At 34.3% G+C, this 23,774-nt stretch overlaps 1 protein-coding gene across 1 annotated transcript in view; it reads right to left on the bottom strand.

Moving 5' to 3' along the window:
- Nucleotides 1-23,774, bottom strand: part of DPY19L2 (dpy-19 like 2) — a 91,143-nt gene that overhangs the window by 36,661 nt on the left and 30,708 nt on the right. The window contains exons 10-13 of the mRNA XM_082693176.1: nucleotides 17,201-17,278; nucleotides 16,367-16,453; nucleotides 12,131-12,190; nucleotides 7,183-7,263 (exon numbers count right to left, since the gene is read on the bottom strand). Of these exons, the coding sequence (XP_082549302.1) occupies nucleotides 7,183-7,263; nucleotides 12,131-12,190; nucleotides 16,367-16,453; nucleotides 17,201-17,278 (306 nt within the window). The remainder of the gene's footprint in view (nucleotides 1-7,182; nucleotides 7,264-12,130; nucleotides 12,191-16,366; nucleotides 16,454-17,200; nucleotides 17,279-23,774) is intronic.

Below are 23,774 nucleotides of genomic sequence, written 5' to 3'. Positions count from 1 at the left end.
ACTCAAGCCATTAAACATAAGAGCTATTCATCATAAGAACTGCAACTACAAACACTACTTTGATTTAGTTAGTTAATCTCCAAGGCCTTTGAAATAAACATCTCCAACCAAACTCAATGTAGAACCCCTATTTTCTACTGATGATTTATTACCTACTGTCAGTGAGACAATTATTTTTCTACTGCATTCTCACAAGGCCAAAAAAAAAAAAAAAAGAAAGAAAATATCTGAAATGTAAACCTTAATTCAAATTATTCTGTAGGAACAAAAATTATTTTATATCAAATGTAACAATTGTCTGGGTTTTCATTTATTCATGCTTCCCTTAACTATGAGTAGCAAGGATAATTCAGACTTTTCTAATTTGAACTAGGCCTGATGATTGATAATGATTTAACTAAACCACATTCATTTCAAGTCTCACAATGTCACATACAGGAATTCACTTAAGAGTACCAAGGGTGTGGGTCAAGCGGGGAGGAGTCAAGATGGCAGAGGAATAGCAGACTGAGATGACATCAGTTTGCAGGAGTTCAGCTAGATAGTTATCAAGCCATTCCAAACACCTACAAACCCAACATGAGATCGAAGAGAAGAAGAGCAGCAATTCTAGAAATAGAAAATCGACCACTTCCGGAAAGATAAAATGACAAGGTGGAAAAACTCAGCACAAAAAAAAATAACAAGGGGCAGTACTGAAGGCTAGGGACCTAATCAATACGGACATTGGTAATGCATGAGATCTAGAGTTCAGAATGACGATTCTCAAGTTAGCTGGGGTCAAAAAAGGCATGGAAGATATTAGAGAAATCCTGTCTGGAGAAGTAAAAGCCCTTTCTGGAGAAATAAAAGAACTAAAATCTAACCATGCTGAAATCAAAAAAGCTATTAATAGGTGCAATAAAAAATGGAGGCTCTTACTGATAGGATAAGAGGCAGAAGAGAGAATTAGTGATATAGAAGACCAAATGACAGACAATAAAGAAGCTTAGCAGAAGAGAAACAAACAACTACTGGACCATGAGGGCAGAATTCAAGAGATAAGTGATACCATAAGATGAAACAATATTAGAATAATTGGAATTCCAGAAGAAGAAGAAAGAGAGAGGGGGACAGAAGGTATATTGGAGCAAATTACTGTAGAGAATTTCCCTAATATGGCAAAGGGAACAAGCATCAAAATCCAGGACACACAGGGAACTCTCCCCAAAATCAATAAAAATAGGTCCATACCCCATCATCTTTGTCTTAGTGACAAAGAGAAAATCCTGAAAGCAGTCCAGGACAAGAAGTCTGTAACATACAAGGTTAAAAATATTAGATTGGCAGAAGACTTATCCCCAGAGACCTGGAAAGCCAGAAAGAACTGGCATGATACATACAGAGCACTAAATGAGAAAAACATGCAGCCAAGAATACTATATCCAGCTTGGTTACCATTCAAAATAGAAGGAGAGATAAAAAGCTTCCAAGACAAACAAAAACTAAAAGAGTTTGTAAACCCCAAACCAGCTCTACAGGAAATATTGAAAAGGGTCCTCTAAGCAAAGAGAGCCTGAAAGTAGAAGACCAGAAAGGAACAGAGACAATATACAGTAACAGTCACCTTACAGGCAATACAATGGCACTAAATTCATATCCTTCAATAGTTACCCTGAATGTAAATAGGCTAACTGCCCCCATCAAAAGACATAGGGCATCAGAATGGATAAAAAAACAAAACCCATCAATATACTGTATACAAGAAACTCATTTTAGACCCAAATTTAAAGTGAGGGGGTGGAAAACAATTTACCATGCTAATGGACATCAAAAGAAAGCTGGGGTGGCAATCCTTTTATCAGATAAATTAGATTTGAAGCCAAAGACTACAATAAGAGATGAGGAAGGACATTATATCATACTCAAAGGGTCTGTCCAACAAGAAGATCTAACAATTTAAAATATCTATGCCCCTAACATGGGAGCAGCCAACTATATAAACCAATTAATAACAAAATCAAAGACACACATTGATAATAATACAATAATAGTAGGGGACTTTAACACCACCCTCAATGAAATGGACAGATCATCCAAGCAAAAGATCAACAAGGAAATAAAGATCTTTTTTTTTTAAGATTTTATTTGTTTATTTGACAAACATAGATCACAAGCAGACAGAGAGGCAGGCAGAGAGAGAGGAAGGAAAGCAGGCTCTCCAACGAGCAAAGAGCCCGACGCGGGACTCAATTCCAGGACCCTGAGACCATGACACGAGCCGAAGGCAGAGGGCTAACCCACTGAGCCACCCAGGCGCCCCAAGGAAATAAAGATCTTAAATGACACACTGGACCAGATGGACATCACAGATATATTCAGAAAATTCCATCTCAAAGCAACAGAATACACATTCTTCTCTAGTGCACATGGAACTATTCTCCAGAATAGGTCACATCCTGGATCATAAATCAGGTCTCAACTGGTATCAAAAGATTGGGTTCATTCCCTGCGTATTGTCAGACCACAATGCTTTGAAGCTAGAACTCAATAACGAGGAAATCTGGAAAGAACCCAAATACATGGAGGCTAAAGAGCATCCTACTAAAGAATGTATGGGTCAACCAGGAAATTAAAGAAGAATTTAAAAAATTCATGGAAGCAAATGATAATAAAAACACAACTATTCAAAATCTATGTGACACAGCAAAGGCAGTCCTGAGAGGAAAATATTAAAGGTCTCAAACACACAACCTAACCCTACACTTAAAGACGCTGGAGAGAGAACCGCAAAGAAAGACTAAACCCAGCAGGAGAAGAGAAATAATAAAGATCAGAGCAGAAATCAATGAAATGGAAACCAAAAAACAAAACAAAACCAAACAGTGGAACAAATCAATGAAACTAGGAGCTGGTTATTTGAAAGAATTAATAAGATTGATAAGCCTCTGGCCAGATTTATTAAAAAGAAAAGAGAAAGGACCCAAATAAATAAAATCATGAATGAAAGAGGAGAGATCACAACCAACACCAAAGAAATAAAAACAATTATAAGAACATATTATGAGCTACGATATGCCAGCAAATTTGACAATCTGGAAGAAATGGATACATTCCTAGAGACGTATAAACTAACAAAGCTGAACCAGGAAGAAATAGAAAACCTGAACAGACCCATAACCAGTAAGGAGATTGAAACAGTCATCAAAAATCTCCCTACAAACAAGAGCCCAGGGACAGACGGCTTCCCAGGGAATTCTACCAAATTTAAAGAAGAATTAGTACCTATTCTCTTGAAACTGTTCCAAAAAATAGATATGAAAGGAAAACTTCCAAACTCGTTTTATGAGGCCCGCATTACCTCGATCCCAAAACCAAAGACCCCATCAAAAAAGAGAATTACAGACCAATATCCTTGATGAATAAAGATGTGAAAATTCTCACCAAAATACTAGTCAATAAGATCCAACAGTACATTAAAAGGATTATCCACCACAACCAAGTTGGATTTATTCCTGGTCTGCAAGGTTGGTTCAACATCCACAAATCAATCAGTGTGATACAATACATTAATAAAAGAACAGACAAGAACCATATGATACTCTCAATAGAAGCTGAAAAAGCATTTGACAAAGAACAGCATCCTTTCTTGATCAAAACTCTTCAAAGTGTAGGGATAGAGGGTACTTTCTAAATACCATCAAAGACATCTATGAAAAACCCACAGCAAAAATCACTCTCAATGGAGAAAAACTGAGAGATTTCCACTAAGGTCAGGAACACGGCAGGGATGTCCATTATCACCACTGCTATAACATAGTGCTAGAAGTCCTAGCCTCCGCAGTCAGACAAAAAGAAATCAAAGGCATCCAAATCGACAAAGAAGAAGTCAAACTATGACTCTTTGCAGATGATATGATGCTTTATGTGGAAAACCCAAAAGACTCCACTCCAAATCTGCTAGAACTCATACAGGAATTCAGTAAAGTGTCAGAATATAAAATCAGTGCACAGAAATCAGTTGCATTTCTATACACCAACAAGACAGAAGAAAGAGAAATTAAGGAGTCGATCCCACTTACAACTGCACCCAAAACCATAAGATACCTAGGAATAAACCTAACCAAAGAGGCAAAGAATCTATACAAGAAAACTATAAAGTACTCATGGAAGAAATTGAGAAAGACACAAAGAAATGGAAAAATGTTCCATGCTCATGGATTGGAAGAACAAATATTGTGAAAATGTCTATGCTACCTAAAGCAATCTACACATTTAATGCAATCCCTATCAAAATCCCATCTATTTTTTTCAAAGAAATGGAACAAATAATCCTAAAATTTATATGGAACCAGAAAAGACCTCATATAGCCAGAGGAATGTTGAAAAGAAAGCCAAAGTTGGTGGCAGCACAATTTCAGACTTTAAGTTCTATTACAAAGCTGTCATCATCAAGACAGTATTGGACTGGCACAAAAACAGACACATAGATCAATGGAACAGAATAGAGAGCCCAGAAACAGACCCTCAACTTTATGGTTAACTAATCTTTGACAAAGCAGGAAAGAGTATACAGTGGAAAAAAGATAGTCTCTTCAACAAATGGTGTTGGGAAAATTGGACAGCCACATGCAGAAAAATGAAACTGGATCATTTCCTTACACCACACACAAAAATAGATTCAAAACGGATGAAGGACCTCAATGTGAGAAAGGAATCCATCAAAATCCTTGAGCAGAACACAGGCAGCAACCTCTTTGACCTCAGCTGCAGCAACATCTTCCTAGAAACATCGCCAAAGGCAAAGGAAGCAAGGGCAAAAATGAACTATTGGGACTTCATCAAGATCAAAAGCTTTTGCACAGCAAAGGAGACAGTCAACAAAACCAAAAGACAACTGACAGAATGGGAGAAGATATTTGCAAATGATGTATCAAATAAAGTGCTAGTATCCAAAATCTATAAAGAGCTTTTCAAACTCAACACCCAAAGAACAAATAATCCAATCAGAAATGGGCAGAGAACATGAACAGACATCTCTGCAAAGAAGACATTCAGATGGCCAACAGACACATGAAAAAGTGCTCCATGTCACTTGGTATCAGGGAAATACAAATCAAAACCACAATGAGATACCCCCTCACACCAGTCAGAATGGCTAAAATTAACAAGTCAGGCAATGACAGATGCTGGAGAGAATACAGAGAAAGGGGAACCCTCCTACACTGTTGGTGGGAATGCAAGCTGGTACAGCCACTCTGGAAAACAGCATGGAGGCTCCTCAAAAAGTTGAAAACAGAGCTACCCTATGACTCAGCAATCGCACTACTGGATATTTACCCTGAAGATACAAATGTAGTGATCCGAAGGGGCACGTGCACCCAAATGTTTATAGCAGCAATGTCGACAATAGCCAAACTATGGAAAGAACTTAGATGTCCATCAACAGATGAATGGATAAAGAAGATGTGGTATATATATATATAATGGAATACTCTGCAGCCATCAAAAGAAATGAAGTCTTGCCATTTGCAATGATGCAGATAGACCTAGAGGGTATTATGCTGAGCAAAATAAGTCAGTCAGAGAAAGACAATTATCAAATGATCTCCCTGATATGAGGAATTTGAGAGGCAAAGTGGGGGGGTTGGCAGATAGGGAGGGAAAATATGAGACAAGATGGGATCGGGAGGGAGACAAACCATAAGAAACTCTTAATCTCACAAAACAAGCCAAGGGTTGCTGGTGGGGAGGGAAGCATGGAGAGGGTGGTTGAGTATGGGCACTGGGGAGGTTATGTGCTATGGTGAGTGCTGTGAAGTGTGTATGCATGATGATTCATACCCCTGGGGCTAATAATACATCATATGTTAATTTTTAAAAAAGACTATAGAAAAAGGAGAGAGAGAGAGTACCAAGAATGTGTGTGTATGTGTGTGGGGGTGTGAGTGTGTGTGTAAGATTTGTAATCAGTTGGGTGACAATGTGGAGCAAGGCAGAAAAGAAAACCATAGACCAAATCAACATAAATAAATAACTTAGGAGGCTTCAGTAAAGTTTATCATAAAATGTACAGCCCCTACAGAATGAAAAGTTAGGAATCGAAAGGGAAAGAAAAAAGGAAAATGTGTCAAACATACCAGAGAACAGCAGCAACAACAACAACAAAAACCTAATGAATCATCATGCAGAGATAGCAATAAATGATGAACAAATCCCTACATTTTGAAATTTTATTTAACCTCAACATGCACATAAGCTCAGTTCTCTTGGAGAGTGATAGCACTTTACCATTCAGTGAGTAAGTAACATAATCTCTGGTTAAAGGTGAAGAAACTTCAGCATTACACAGGTTCCTAACTGGATAGTACTGGATGAAGTGCATTCCAGAGTATGTTACTGTACGATACATTCATGTACACTCATATCCAAACGGTAAGTGTCAAGAATCAAAAGTAAATTCCTGCACTGTTATCTCTTCACCTGAACCGATTAGCTAAGTAGGGGCTTTGGTTTGACAAAGGCAAACAAGACACTGGCTTTAAAACATACACCACACATGAAGTAAGTGAGAAAGAAGCTGAAAATAAAAAGAATTTTTAACATTTCCCATTTTCCTTTTATATTACAAGAAAACTTTTAAAATATCAAGTCGCATCTTAATTTCAGTCTGTAATTACACATCTATAAAATGACACTGCGATTGTGAGAGTTTTATATTTCAAAGCAGAGTACAGACTTCTCATATGTTAACATTTCCAATAAATGTACAATTTATTATTTTAAACAAATGATTTTTAAAAAAATATTTTAAAGTAATTTACACACCCAACATGGGCCTTGAACCCACCTTCCCAACAAGAGTTGCACACTCTACTGAGTGAGCCAGCCAGATGACCTTATTTGTATTTTAACTGAAATACAAACACATAACTACTTAAGATATTATTAATATTTTTCCTGGATAGCTAAGTCAGCATTTATTGGTAGTTTTTTCTTAGTGGGTTGAAAAGATCATTGAACTGCATGGTTTTATCATTGAACTGCATGGTTTTATTACTGACTCAGCCAATAAATACCCCTAGGTCTTTGAGGAAGGCACCTAATCTCTATAAAATAAATAAGTAAAAATAGATGGTTTCAAAGTTTTCATCTATTTACATATTTACAGGAATTTTTATGCTTTAACTAGAAAGTACTTACATGATCTGAAACACCTAAGATTTTAGATGTCAGAAATTTCAAAATAATTGTTCCACATAACCAAGCACAACCTTGAATCAGCTAGAAAATAAAATTATAATACAAAAATTAAAAATGATCCAGTTAAAATATTTAATTATATCAACAAATGTTATAGGAAAATTTTAATCATGTAAAGAATATTAATGATGAAGTCTAAAGAAAGATAGAAAATTCTGTTTACAAAGGCAAAGAACTAGAAGAGATGATACTGTTATAAAATATGTAACAACCCTAGAGTTCTACAAATTCTAAAGGAATATTTTTAAAGTTATTTCTTTTCAATTTCTGTGAAAAAAAGAGCTATATGCATGTTTCCAAATATTATTTCCTAGCTGAAAGTTCTTTTTTCAAAAAATAGGATTAAATTATTAAAAAATTCTTCTATCAATCTTTTGGAAATATATCCCTCTTCAAGAAAGGAAAATTTGAAAACTTAAGCTTTTATTTTAAAGAGAGAAGCAGAAACTGAAACTTACATGGGGTTCTCTTTATTTTTTATTTGTTTTTCAGTTATCCTTGTTTAGAAAGAGCTTATTTCTAGAAGTATGGACTTCTAGATAACCTGAGGAAAATTATAGTGGCCTAAATCCTAATCTTCCACACTTATCCAACAAGTAGAACAATGCAATCACAAATATTAAAAACAGGTAACAGTACAACTTCAAATTACCTGTAAATAGAAAGAAACACCATATATAGCAAAGTTGAAACTCAAGTCCTGATCTAAGCCTTTGTAGCGAATGAGGGCTCTCAAAACCATATGGAAGAGGAAAGAGGGAAATGAGGGGTCCCAAACTGAGCTGAAATAACTTTAGAAAAGTCCACTTTATGTGTGAGAAGACTGAAGAATGGGCTATAGAGCAGGGACTTCAAGTGTTCAGTATAAAATTACTGATCCCAGAAAGGCATTACTTCTGGAAAGAGAGGAAAAGTAAAGAAAAGAGAGAAACCCCCCAGGATAGTGTGTGGAAAAGGAAATAAGCAAGAAGGGAGAATTAATTATCCAGAAAAATAAATGGGGATCAAACAAAAGACAATCACTACTGCCACTAAAAGATGAATGAAATAAGTTATTGTTAATTGATAAAACCACATTTTGTTACATTAACAAAAAAGGCTGCACCTAGATTAGAAAACATCTGCTCTAACCACAAAATAATAAGGTCAAAGAGGTCCATAATAGCTATAATATAGCTTCTTTAAGAAGTTAAAAAAAAACTGGGTGTGGTGAAAAAATAATGAATACTGTTATGCCGAAAATAAATTAAAAATTTTTAAAAAAAAGTTAAAAAAATGAGTCAAGCATATCAGTTTATGATCTTTGCTCCAATAAATTAAAATCTCACAAAGCAGAAAAAAATCTACAATGCAGAATTAAATGTTGAATTTCATAAGCTCAAATAAGCATTCAGAGAGGTTAAAAAAAAAAAAGAACAAAAAAATTTGAACACTAAGGACAGAAATGGACACCACCCCACCAAAATTGAGAATACTTAACTAAATATAGAAAATAAATGGAAGAAGAGGAGAAAACGGGGCACCTGGGTGGCTCAGTCGGTTAAAGCCTCTGTCTTCGGCTCAGGTCATGATCCCAGGGTCCTGGGATTGAGCCCCGCATGGTGCTCTCTGCTCAGCAGGGAGCCTGCTTCCTCCTCTCTCTCTGCCTGCCTCTCTGCCTACTTGTAATCTCTGTCAAATAAATAAATAAAATCTTTAAAAAAAGAAAAAAAAAAGAAGAGGAGAAAACCATTGAAAAATGAAGACAATCTCAAGGTAATAAAGGAGAAGAGATTCAAATAAAAATTCAAAAAGAGCACTGAGGATAGAAACCCCAGAGGAATAAAAATGAGATTAAAGAAGGTAGTAAAAGAATCAGAGAAAGTGGCAGAAACAGAGGACAGGCAATGTATTTACAATTAGAGTACCTGAAAAAGAAAAGCTACAATCCAAGAAAACTTCTTAGACATAAAAGACCTGAATTTACATTTGGAAAGGACCCACCATGTACTAAGGAAATTGATCAGTATGGTAAACTACCTCAAGGTATTGCCTAGTGAAATTTAAAAATGAAGAAAAATTCCTTAACACTTGTAGTTACAAAGTCCACATAACTTACAAGGGCAAGAGAATTTAGTTTGCATCATATATGTTAAAAGAAACAGAGAAGCACATCAACGGTGTAGAAGCATTTTCAAGACACTCGAGAAAGTGGAAACCAGGAACTTTATATCTAACACAACTATCATTCAGGTATAAAGATTATAGAAAACTAGTTTCAAGCATGCAATAACTGAGGAAATAATCTTCCTGAATATATAAAGAAAGTTAAAAATTGAAGAGTACCATGGAATGAAATATGGAGAGAAATATTAAATACAATAAAAATATATGTAACATTTATGACATTAATAAAAATCTTTAAATTCTCACAAAGCAAGACTCTCCCTGTGCTGTACAAAGAGGTACAGAAACAGATTCAAAGAGGTGACAAAGACAAGAGCAACCAAAGCAAATAAGGAATCATAGTTTATAATTCTGTCATCACTAAAGTTCACACCAACAAGCATTAGATATAAAACATATTTTGACATTAAAAGACAGTTCATGAAGAAAATGTGTATGAACATTTATCCATTGCAAAACAGTCTTTATAAAGACATACAAGGAGAAATAGAAACACACTAATACTTAAAGATTTAAATATACTTTTTCAATACAAGCCAGGTCATGGGCAAATAATACATAAAGCTGTAACAGAACAAATTTTTTTAGTTTTCTTTCATCTGAGAATATCTTTTATTTCCCCTACACTCCTAAAAAAGACACTTTCACTGGATGTGTAATTTGTAGATGACAATTCTTTCAGCATTTGACAAACATTATGCCACCTCATTCTGGCTCCATAGTTTCAGATGAGGTTACCATAATACAAATCTGTTTTGCCTGATAGGTAACACATTGTTTCTCTCTGCCTAATTTTAAGATTTGTCTTTAATTTTCAGAAATTTAATTATGATGTGCCTTTGCGTGGATTTTGTTGGGTTTATCCTACTTGGGATTCACTGAGTTTCTTGACTCTGTAGATTTATGTCTTTTATCAAATTTGGAAAGTTTTCAGCCTTTACTTATTCAAAATGTTTTCAGTCCCACTCTCTTTTACCTCTCCTTGTGGAATTTCAATGATATGAATATTTAGATATATGTGTGTATATGCATCTATCTGTCTGTCTATCAGCAAGGACAGAGCAGTAGCAATGAGGATACTCAGCACTCAGATCTTTGGTTTCTAAACACCATACAGAGTAAGATATACAATATAATTTTTATTCCACAGGCATGAAAGAATTATTTGGGACTAACAGAGATTTGGGGGAGGAGGTCGCAAAAAAAAGTATCAGTTCACAAAACTTCTTTGCTTTACCGTTCTGTCTTTTATGAAAAAAAAAAAAAGGCATAAAAAGCCACAATATCCTTTGTATTGTCTAGATGACTAACGTGATTTGTTTCTTTTTTTTTTTAAAGACTTTATTTATTTTTTTGACAGAGAGAGGGATCACAAGTAGGCAGAGAGGCAGGCAGAGAGAGTGAGGGGGAAGCAGGCTCCCCTCTGAGCAGAGAGTCCCATGCGGGGCTTGATCCCAGGACCCTGGGACCATGACCCAAGCCGAAGGCAGAGGCTCAACCCACTGAGCCACTTAGGCGCCCCTTGTTTCTTCCTTTTGCAAAAGACTGATAATATCAATTATGTCAACTTCAAAATATAAAGGTAATCTGAACATTAATTATATCTCATCTTTTTTCTCCTTAGAATTTTGTTCCTATGAAATTCTTGAGTTGAAAGCATACTTTTTTTACTCTTTCCAGTCTAAACTGTAAATACTTAAGACAATAAATTTTCTTCTTAGTACAGCTTTGACACAATTCCCTAAATGTCTTTGTACACTGTTCTATTTGTCATTTTTCAATAGCTTGTAATGGAAATTTTTATTTTCTGAGTTCAGTTATTAAATATTTGAATGTTCCATTGATTTCCTGGTTTAATCTTTTAAAATCATTAATTTTTCTGAAGTAAAAAAATCTAATAATTCAACCACACAAATATCCCTACATTTTCATCATTAGGGATGGGAGAAAGCCTCCAGCAGTAACTGGCAACTATCCATTTTGTTCTTTTGCATTCTGATTAGGAATATACCTGATCTTACCATAACTTCTCCAGTTTTACCTTATTAATATATCATATGTAATCACATAAATCTTTAATATAGGTTTTATTTTTTAATATATATACATCTACATTAAAGACCAAGAGAAAAAAAGGAATCTCATCTGTCCAATATTACAAGAATTAGTAATTGCAATGCCTACCTGATAATATACTTATTTTATTTGGGAACAAGACACACAAATATAGAGGTAACATGGGCCATCCATTTGCATATTTAGGAAGAAGTAAAAGAGATTAGGTAGTAGCTGAGTTGAAATAAAAAGGGGCTGGGAGACTGTAGGGAAAATGATATAGGGACAAAAATAACAGTCTAAAGTAGGAAGCAGAAGAACAGACAGATGACAGATGCAGAGGAAAAAGAAAAGGGAAAGTGGGATCAGGACTACAGACTGAGTTATTTTGAAGAGAAGATTAGTAAATCTAAAGAGAGAAACTCAAAATTTAGAAAGCAAGGCAGTAAGGGTATAGCAAGATAAAAAGTAAAGAGAGGTGTGAGCATAGTGCTGAAATAAATGAACTCATTTCTTGATAATGACTTGTAGATGTTGCTATGAGCTATTTCTCTCCCTATGTGAGTAGGTATTGACCATAAGTCATTAAATTTTTAAGGCATATTGTCTATAGTCAGTCTATAGAAATACAGAGTTTGAAGATATGGTTGAAACTATTGACTCTTACCCAAAAGTTGAGTTCAGACACTCCCAATCTTTGAATTTTATTTCTCTTTAGAATTATCACCTAAAATTCACATGATATAAAATGAAACAATTAAATAAAATTGACATTTTATATGAATGATACATTTCAAAAAGTATACAGTTGACCCACTTCCATCTTGGCTATCACCACCCATTTTCCTTCTTAATTCTTGATTTTTCAAAATTTGGACCTGGAAAATTTCCTTGTAGTGAGAGCTAAATGCTTTGTGTGCCAAAAAGCTTTTAGGGTCAAGTTAATTCCTCACTGAGTTACTTGAGATGTCTTGTGCAAGCCAATCTTCTCAGGGTATAGATGGTATGTAGGAGGTGTGTCCATGCAAGAGTATATGTATGTCATGCAGCAAAATTAGTGGTCTAAGTTAACATAAAAACCCTTCCTCTCTGAATTCCTAAATAAAATATTTTAAAATGCTTAAAATATGTCTAAGTGAACATGTAAGAAAGAAAATGAATTTTCCAGGTGCCAGAGAAAAGCAGATGACTTTAAAAAACTGAAACAATTAGGAGAGAATATAGGGTAGTCTTAAAGGAGGATAGCAGAATAAAGTTTTCACTATGGACTTGCACCAAAAGTAGAAAAGGGCTTGGGTCTATGGAAGGTAAGAATGTGGACTTGAGACAGGCATAAGCTGAGGCTCTCAAAAACTATACCTTCAGTCCATCTGAGGTGCTATCAACTAAATGTTTATGTTCTACACCAAACATATGTGTTGAAACTCTAATCCTCAATGTGACATATGGGAAGGTGAAACCTTTGGGAGGTAATTAGACCATGAGGGTGGAGCCCTCATGAAGGGGACTAGTGCTATTATAAGAAGAAATATGGGAGAGATGTCTCTCCACTATGTAAGGATATGGTAAAGGTATCTGTCTGCAAATCAAGAAAAGGGCCCTCACCAAGAACCAAATTGACTGGCACCCTGATCATGGACTTCCATGAAAAATATGAAAAATAAATTTCTGTGTAAGTTATCCAGTCTGTAATATTTTTACTACAGCAGCCCAAACTGACAGACACTCAATTAATAGGAGTGCTCCTCCTACCATTGCTATAAGGTGATACAGTAGTTGTTTATTCTCAAGTTTGGGAAGGAAAAAAAAAAAAGTCCTATAAGAAACTGAAATCCTAGGCCTGTGTATTACATAGATTTTGACTGGAATTTTGCATCATCTAGTTAGTTCAGGGTGAGCCAGGATTCCTGAAGTTCCAACAACAGGAAAATATAAATGTACCAGATTATACACTTTAACACTGTAAATACAAAATGTAGGCACAACCTACATGCCCAAACATCGAACAGTAGTTGAATTATCTATGGAACATCCATAATACAGTACTATGAAACTATAAAAGGAATGAAGAAGAGCTCTTGAAATTATATAGAATGATATCCAGGATAGATTGTTACATGATATCCACAACAGGCCAATAAACCAAAGTGCAGAATATAGTATGCTACTTTTCATGTAAATAAGAGGTGACATACTTTTAAAAATATGTAATATTTATTAGTGCAAAAAAAGAAAAAAAATAACTAAATGGGCAAACCAGAAAACCAATTAGATCTTACAAGAAAGGTACAACCAAGGTGAAAAGAGAGGTGGAGAGAATGGGGTAAGAAGAAATAAGAGGGAGTGACATTTTCTGAATATAGCTTTTTGTATATTTCTTATTCTTATGAATATAATATTTTACCCCAAAAATAAATTATTAAAATCAATCAAGATGGAATTTCTGCTTCTGATCAAATTGATATAACAAGAATTACACATACTCTCCCATCTGAAACAACTAAACCCAAACAAAATAGATTATAAAAGACTAGTAGATGCTAACAAATCGGATTACATAGAAGAGATACATTCCTAGAAGTATACAATTTACCAAGACAGAATCATAAAGAAACAGAAACTCTTGAGCACCTATAACTAGTAAGGTGATTGAATAAAAACAAAAACAAAACAAAAAACTCCCAACAAAGAGAAGACGAAGACCATTTGGCTTTGCTTGTGAACTCTACCAGACATTTACAGAAAAGATAGTGCCAACCCTTCTTCAACTGTTCCAAAAAACTTAGTAGGAGAGAACATTTCCAAACATGTTTCGTGAGACCAGCATGACCCTGATACCAAAGCCAGACAAGGATACTACAAGAAAATTAACCTACAGACTAATATCTCTGGTGAACATAAATGCAAAAATTCTTAACAAAATACAAGCAAATCAGATTTAACAGCACACATTAAAAGGATCATACACCATGATTAAGTAAGATTCATCTTGCAAGTAGGATGGTTCAACATATGCAAATCAATTAACCTAACATCCTACAATATCAGAATGAGGGATTAAAATCATAAGATCATCTCAATAGATGCAGGAAAACGTTTGATAAAATTCAACATCCTATCATGATAAAAACTCTCAACAACTAGGAATAGAGGGAAATTACCTTAACATAACAAGAGTCATATTTGAAAATCCCACGGCTAACATCATACTAAATGGTGAAAAACTGTAAGCTTTTACTCTAAGATGAGGAAAAAGGCAAGGATGCCAACTTTAATGATTTTTATTCAATATAGTACTGGAAGTCCTAGCTACAGCAATAAAGCAAGAAAAAGGAATAAAAGGTATAAAAATTATAAAGGAAGATGTAAAATTATCTCTCTCTGCAGATGATGTGATCTTCTATGAAGAAAACACTAAATATCATATACACACACTGTTAGAATTAACTTTTAAAAAGTAGCAGGATACAAAATCAACATACAAAAATATGTTGCATTTCTACCCACTAACAACACTCTGAAAAGGAAATTAAGAAAACACTCTCACTTACAATAGCTTGAAAAAGAATAAAATATTAAGAATAAACTTAGCTAAAGGTGTGAAAGACTTAATACACTGAACTACAAAACATTGCTGAAAGAAACTAAAGACACAAATGGAAGGACAGTATTTGTCTTTCTTTCTTATTTCATATAGCTTGATGGCACGTTTGTCAAATAACAGTTGATTTATCAGTAGTTATTAGTAATAGTACTAAGTATACAAATCTTTTGTTTCATGTAGTTTCCTAGATGTGTGCTACATTTCAAAATAAAGTGTTTTCATAAAAAGAGGTAGATGATTCCAAGTTCTCTACTTTTTAAGGATAACAAAGCTTGATAAAATTTTGAAAATGTTTTTGAGGAAAAAGAAAAAGGAGAGATTACTTGGTATGAGGCCAAAGAAAAAAAAGGCTTGGGGAGCAAAATGTTAAAATATAGGGACAATCTCAAGAGTCAGTCAATGCACCATACATGAAAAAGTGCCATAATTTGGTATTACTGTGATTCATATAATTTCTGATCATTGTAGAAAGAGCATATGTCAGAAACATCCTAGTGGAGGAAAATACTCCATGTTCTGTTTCATGAATATTAGAAGTGTGACTATAAAGTAATGAAACAATTTTACTGAATCACCATTCCAAATACATATTCAAATGAGCATTATCCCATGGAAGTAAGCCACATGAGTTACTTTATAGACTCTATATAAAATATTGTTAGGCTATATATATACTATTCTAATCACGTTGCCATTGCTCAAAACAGTTTGAAACTCCTTTTTCCAAACTGCCTTCAGAGATAATTTAGTTATGGTCAAGAAAATCAGTCTAATTACTGTCACACCATATTCTGATCAAGATCTAGATTACCCAAGATCTAATCACCTACCTTGTTCACAAAGTTTTGGTCATTTCCAAAATTAAATCCACCCTTGAAAGATGAAGATTTGCCGCCAATGAAGATATTCAAAAGGATGTGCCATAGTCTGTGAAAGCATTTCAGAGGAGTTCCAAAAATGTTTTGGGAAATGGTAAACGTCATTGCAGTAACTATATCATGTACTGAAGTGATGTAGAAGGAAATAACTAATTTTTATTATAAATTATAAAGTAAGTCTTTTTACCTTAAGATTTTTTAAAAATATTTACCTGGACATTACTTTAAAGAGATAAACTTAATATTGTATTCATTTATCAATAATGAGAGAGAGAAAAAGCATTATTTGGGAAAAAGTTTTTCATGTGAGTAAATAATAATCAGGGAAGGGTACTATTTATTCTCCTAAACTTACGTTACATGAGTAAACCTACTATATGTCAGTTAAAAAAAAATCTTCATGAGCTTAGCAAACACTTACCAATGTCATTAACAGAGATGAAGAATAATAAGAAGATAAATACATTGGATTTCCAAACATCAATACAAAACAAAGGAGAACTGAAACCTGCCAATTGAAGAAAGGAAATATCTGTTTTATTGTTATTAGATATATAGCATAATGCATACTTTGTCTACAGGCATAGTCATTTCTAATACAAACTTCATATGCATAAATAATATTAACAAATGATAATAGAAGTTCAATACATGGATAAGTTCTAAGTTTTTCAATACCATAAATTATATACAGAATTTAATCTTATTTCTCTGATATTTGATATAAAGAAAACAGAAAAATAGCACTAGAGCTTCTATTGATTCAATAATGGAGTGATATAATAAGAAAGACTTAGTCATAAGTATTAATTTTCTGATATTATTTTTGTTGGGACTACTTGAGGATTTCCATCACTAACAAAGCATTGTTTTATTTTCTTATCTAAAATATATGTATGTGTTTAGAAACTGAGATTTTAAAAAATGCAAAAACAAAATTTACAGTGTGATATGAATGCAAAGAGCCAAAAGTCTCAGGTCTTGGGAGAAAAAGCAATTTCAAAAGTAATGACAATAATAAATAAAACATTAACATTTTAAAAAGTTTCACCAGGACATAAAACATCTGAATGTTATAGATCTGAATATTATAAGTATAGATATATAATAATGTAATCTATCCTGGATAATATGAATACCATATATATTAATTAAATACTACTTGCAAAGAGGTACCCCATAAAATAGTCAGTAATGTTTTATAAATCCTGAAATCTTATTTTAATATTTGACATTTGAATATTAAAAATGTTACCATGTTCATATAAATGATCTTCTGAAATTTGTTTGGCTCAATGTACCCCACAACATACATAGGAAATAATGAAGCTATCTGAAATAAAAATATTAAAAAAGCAAACATGAAAAAAAAGTAAAAAACAAACACTTCACTGTTGATAAGTAAATAATAGAGTTGCATTTATTTCCAATAATGATAGTCAAAATAATTTGAACCAACCTTATCATTAAGAACTAGAAAAGCTAGGGAAAAAATATTTCAAAACCCATATGAAATCCACAGATTACTAACAAAGCAAAAAGAATTAGGAAGTTAAAACCAGAGAAGAGATGAAAATATACAGTGATGAGCATGATACTTTAAGTTGCTTTTATCCCAGAAGCATCTGCCAATTCCCACAGAAGCAGAGTCTAACAGAGACAGTTGAGAGATTTCAATGGACTCAGTACTCAGGACACACCAAGAATGTGATCTCAGCTAAGTCCCAAGCTTTGGTTTGGGCTGTTGTATGAGCCAGGGAGAAAGTAAAATTAAGCAGCCTTCAGACAGACTAAAGCCCACCTTCGAATTAGCTCATTCTCTCCCTGCATGTGATGGTTCAAGATTGCTAGTGCCTTTATTTGCCTACCAGAAGCAACTTTCAATCTTCTCTGGAAGAAGTTAATATCAACACAGTCCCAAATTAACTCTGTAATTGTTCATGTACAATATCCAATACCACATCAAAACTAACCAGAGGAGATAAGACATCATCACTATGACAATAGAAACAGATCCATAAAGTATCTACTTCATGGGTCCGTAGATATTTTATGTAAAAAGTCAGATAGTAAATGTGTTATACTCTGTGGGCCACTTCCAGTCTCTGTTATATATATTCTTCTTCTATTTTTTTAAACAATACTTTAAAAACGCAAAAACATTATCATACGGTCTCACTTATTTGTGGAGCATAACAATTATCATGGAGGACAAGGGGTGTTAGAGAGGAGAAGGGAGTTGGGGTAAATTGGAAGGGGAGGTGAATCATGAGAGACTATGGACTCTGAAAAACAATCTGAGGGGTTTGAAGTGGCGGGGGTGTGGGAGGTTGGGGTACCAGGTGGTGGGTATTGTAGAGGGCACGGATTGCATGGAGCACTGGGTGTGGTGAAAAAATAATGAATACTGCTTTTCTGAAAATAAATAAATTGAAAAAAAATGCAAAAACAGCTCTTTTCTTGGAAACTACTCAGAAACATGTTTGGCATCATCAGACATAGACTATCCCTCTTATATGTGCAAAGAAATAACAGATAATACTAAAAAAATTGGAATATTGGAGAATATTGGAAGCCATAATAGAAAGTGAAATGTGTAACTAAATACTAAAATAATCACTATTAAGAAGTCAGAGATGGATTTAAAAACAAATTAAACAGAATCAAACAAAGAAGTGATAAACTGGAAGGTAGAAGAAAACATTTAGAAAAAAGTATAAAATGATAGAAATGAAAAATATGTGAAAGAACATAAGAGATACAGAGCATATACTGTAAAGATCTAATATATTTTACTGTATATCTCAGGAAGGGATGAAGGAATGAAATAAAAGGTATATTTAAAGAGATTATATCTGAGAAGTTCCCAACATTTGTAGAAGAAATCAAACACTAACTCATAAAATATTACAAATCCCCAACAAGGGATAAATTTAAAAAAACAAACAAAAACTTGACCACACTTAGGCATATCATGGTAAAAACTGCTCAAAACCAAAGACAAAAAGAAAACTCTAAAAAAGCTGGATACCAGCTGACTTTAAGACTTCCCCAAAACTGCAGTAATCAAGACAACACAGTATTGGAAAAATAACAGACAAATTAAATAATGCACTAAAACAGAAAGCCCAGAAACAGATCCACACAATTACAAGCAACTAAATTTTTGACAAAGGAGCAAAGGTAATTAAATGGAGAAATGATAGTCTTTCCAAGAAATGGGCTGGAGGACTTGGACATCCATCCACAAAAGATGAACCTAGACCTAGACCTTACACCTTTCCAAAAAAAATTAACTCAAAATGGATCTTAGACCTAAATTTAAAACACAAATTATAAAACTTCTAAAAGATAACATAAGGAGAAAACCTAGAATGACCTTATTTGATAATGAGTTTTTAGATATAAAATCAGAAGCATGACCCATGAAAAAAATTAGTAAATTGGACATTCTTAAAATTTAAAACCTCAGTTCTGTAAAAGACACTATTAAGAAAATTAATAGATACACGGAGCCCATCAGAATGGCAGATGGCTTATGAACCAACCACAGGGTGGCTCCGGATATGATTATTCCTATGCAGGGGGTCGTGGCTTATATGGTGATCTTGGTGGACCTATTATTACTACACAAGTAACTATTCCCAAAGATTTGGCTGGATCTATTATTGGCAAAGGTGGTCAGCGGATTAAACAAATCCGTCATGAGTCAGGAGCTTCGATCAAAATTGATGAACCTCTAGAAGGATCTGAAGATCGGATCATTACCATTACAGGAACACAGGACCAGATACAGAATGCACAGTATTTGCTGCAGAACAGTGTGAAGCAGTATGCAGATGTTGAAGGATTCTAATGCAAGATATTTTTTCTTTTTTATAGTGTGAAGCAGTATTCTGGAAAGTTTTTCTAAGACTAGTGAAGAACTGAAGGAGTCCTGCATCTTTTTTTTTTTTTTTTATCTGCTTCTGTTTAAAAAGCCAACATTCCTCTGCTTCATAGGTGTTCTGCATTTGAGGTGTAGTGAAATCTTTGCTGTTCACCAGATGTAATGTTTTAGTTCCTTAAAAACAGGGTGGCGGGGGAAGGGCGTGCAAAAACTAACATTGAAATTTTGAAACAGCAGCAGAGTGAGTGAATTTTAATTTTTGTTCATTGTTGGTGGTTTAAAAGAAAAAATTCCCCCATGTAATTATTGTGAACACTTTGCTTTGTGGTCACTGTAACATTTTGGGGGGTGGGACAGGGAGGAAAAGTAACAATAGTCCATTTGTCCCTGGCATCTATTCAGAGCAGTGTGCAGAATGTAATGTTCTTTTGTAAGAAACGTTTTATGATTTTTAAAATAAATTTAGTGAACCTAAAAAAAAGAAAAGAAAAAGAAAATTAAAAGACAAGGAAGAAACTGTGAGAAAATCTTTGCAAAGCTCATATCTGATAAAGGTCTGGTATGCAAAATATACCAAGAATCCTTAAAACTCAGAAATCATAAAATAGCCCAATTTAAAAACGGGCAAAAGGGGGTGCCTGGGTGGTTCAGTGGGTTGAGGCCTCTGCTTTTGGCTCAGGTCAGTTGTCCCGGGGTCCTTGAATCAAGCCCCACATCGGGCTCCCTGCTTGGCGGGGAGCCTGTTTCCCTTCCTCTCTCTCTCTGCCTGCCTCTCTGCCTACTTGTGGTCTCTGTCTGTCAAATAAATAAATAAATAAAAATCTTTTTAAAAAAAAAAATAAAATAGAACAATTTTTAAAAATGTACAAAAGATCTGAACAAATACCTTACCCAAAGAATATATACAGATAGCAAATAACCACATGTAAAGCTGGTAAATGTAATATTCCCTTAGGCACCTGTAAATTAAAGCAACAAGGACAATCTTCTACATACCTATTACAATGGTTTAAATTAAAAAACCTGATAAAATTGGCAATTTCTTTAAAATTAAATGTAGCCTTACAATACAATCCACCAATCACACTCCTGGGTATTTACCCACTTGAGTTAAAATCTTACATGCATGCAAAACCTGCAAACAAATGTTTATAGAATCACTGAAGACTAGAAGCAACCATGATGTCCTTCAAGAGGTGAATGGGTAAACAAATTGTGGTATATCCATACAATGAAATATTATTCAGCAGTATAAAAAAAATGAGCTATCCAAAGTCATGAAAAGACATGAGGAAACCTTAAAGGCATATTGCTAAATGAAAGAAGCCAGGGTGGAAAGGTGATATGCTCTATGATTCCAAGTACCCAATATTTTATTTGGGTTATATTTTATTAAATTGAAGGTTGCAGAGCTCTACTGCTAATTACAGTATTACCATTTCTTTTATTTTAGAAGACTGCAGTCACAGTCATTATTATGACTGGGCCCAGGAATTCTTTTGTTTGGCCCTTTGGAGAGAAAAGTCCCATGCAATTTAACATTCAGTAGTAATGAAGTTAGGGGCTCACTGTACAGTTCAAAAAATTTGTAAGTACAGAAACAATGAGTAATTTACCCAAGAATCCCAAGGAGATGTTTGTTTTAAACAGCTGAATATGGTAATACTTTGAAGTAATAATCAATTTACCTGAATATAGTTTTTTAGTTGCTTGGAGTTTAAAATAGTTTTTTTCTTAAAAACAGTGCTATAAATTCAAATTCCTTCAATGGATACTAGAGTACCAATGGTATCTCCACCCTAAGGGAACTGACTTGGTAGGGAAAAATGGGCAAAGACAAACTGCTCAGCAAACCTCTCTTCAACACATTATCAACTGCCTCATAAAACAAGCTCAGCACAGCAAAAAGCTACCATCAAATCTCAGAGTCAGAGGATGCAGAAATTGTTATAAGTTCTATAGATCAGCTACCCAGAATTTGGAAGTTTAGGGCTAAAATCTTACTCTCATACCTTTTGTCATTTCTTGTTCTCTCAGCCTAAATATCCTACTACCCACTTCCTCTCCCCAAAATAGACAAGGTAGGTTTAAGTGGCTCCAGGTAATATTCTTGGTAATGGAATATTACCCTTTTTATTATGAATTTATTATGAATAAATAATTATTTACTAGAATCTCTACCAAGGGCCCTCCTATTACTCCCCCCTTCCCAGATTTATTAAGATATAACTGACTTCTAATAACATATAAGTTGAAGGTGTACACATGTTGATTGGATACACTCATCTAATACAATGTGATTACCACTGCAGTGTTAGCTGAAACCATAATGTCACAAAACTCTCATTTCATTTTAGCAGTAAGAACATTTAAGATCTACTCTCCTAGCAACTTTCAAGTACATAAAAAATAGTTAACTATAACCACTTCACTTTGCATTAGATCCCTAAAACTCATCTTTTTTCTTTTCTTTCTTTTTTAAGCTCCACACCCAGCGTGGAACCCAAAGCAGGGCTTGAACTCAAAACCCTGAGATCAAGACCTGACCTGAGATCAAGACACTTAACCAAATGAGCTACACAGGTGCCCCCATTCATCTAATCCCAAGAGCGTACTCTTTGGCCAGTAGCTTCCCATTTCCCAACCTCCACCCCCACATCCTGATAACCATCATTCAAATCTGTTTCTGCTAGTTTGGCTTTTTTAGTTTCCAAATATAAGTGATATGATACAGTATTTATCTTTTTATGCCTGACTTATTTCACTTAGAACAAAGCCCTCAACAACCATCTACGTTGTCAAACCTGGCAGGATTTCCTTCTCTCCTATAGCAGAATATTCCATTGTGTTTATGTGTATGCGAGATATATATGTCCCATTTTCTTTATGCATTTATTTGTTGACACTTAGTTGTTTCCACACCTTGGTTAGTGTGAGCAATGCTGCAATAAACATGGAAGTACAAATATCTCTTTGATATTGTTTTCATTTCTTTTGGATATATACACTTAGAAATGGAATTGCTAGATCATATGATAGTTCTATCTTTAATTTTTAAGGAACTTCCCAGAGTCTTTTCTATAGTGGCTGGCCAATTTAAATCCACACCAACAAAGCAGAAGGGTTCACTCCCTTCCTATTACATCCTCTCCAACACTCATTATCTCTTATCTTCTTAATGATATTAATCCCTTATCAGATACACAGATAAATAAGATTGAATCCAATTTAAAAGCTTCTGGAAGCAAAGGACACAATCAACAGAGTAAAAAAACAATGTACAAAATGGGAGAAAATATTTGCAGAACATATATCTGATAAGAGCGTAATATCCAAAATATATACAAAGAACTCATAATACTCTAGGAAAGACAACTTTATTTTAAAAATGGGCAAAGGACTTGAACAGGTATTTATCCACCAAAGATATGCAAATAGCTAACAGATATTCTCAGTGTCATTTATTATCAGTGAAATACAAATCAAAACCACAATGATAACAATGATTATTCTTCCAACCCATGTGCATGGAATGTTTTTCCATCTTTTTGTGTCTTCTTCTATTTCTTTCATGAGTGTTCTGTCATTCCTCTAGTATAGATCCTTTACCTCTTTGGTTAGGTTTATTCCAAAGTATCTTACAGTTTTTGGTGCCATAGTAAATAGAATAAATTATCTAATTTCCCTTTCTATAGTGTTATTGTTAATGTATAAGAAAGCAACTGATTTCTGTGCATTGATTTTATATCCTGCCACATTATGAATTGCTCTATGAGTTCTAGTAATTTGGGGGTGGAGTCTTTTGGGTTTTCTACATAAAGTATCATGTCACCTGCAAAGAGAGAGAGTTTGACTTCCTTTTATTTCTCTTTGTTGTCTGACTGCTGTGCTAGAAGTGCTAGGACTCCTAGTTGAACAATGGTGGCAAGAGTGGGCATCC

The sequence above is a fragment of the Mustela nivalis genome (assembly GCF_964662115.1).
Source record: "Mustela nivalis genome assembly, chromosome: 12".
Taxonomy (NCBI): Eukaryota; Metazoa; Chordata; class Mammalia; order Carnivora; family Mustelidae; genus Mustela; species Mustela nivalis.
Note: the sequence above shows the minus strand (reverse complement) of the source record. Positions and strands in the feature narration are given on the sequence as shown.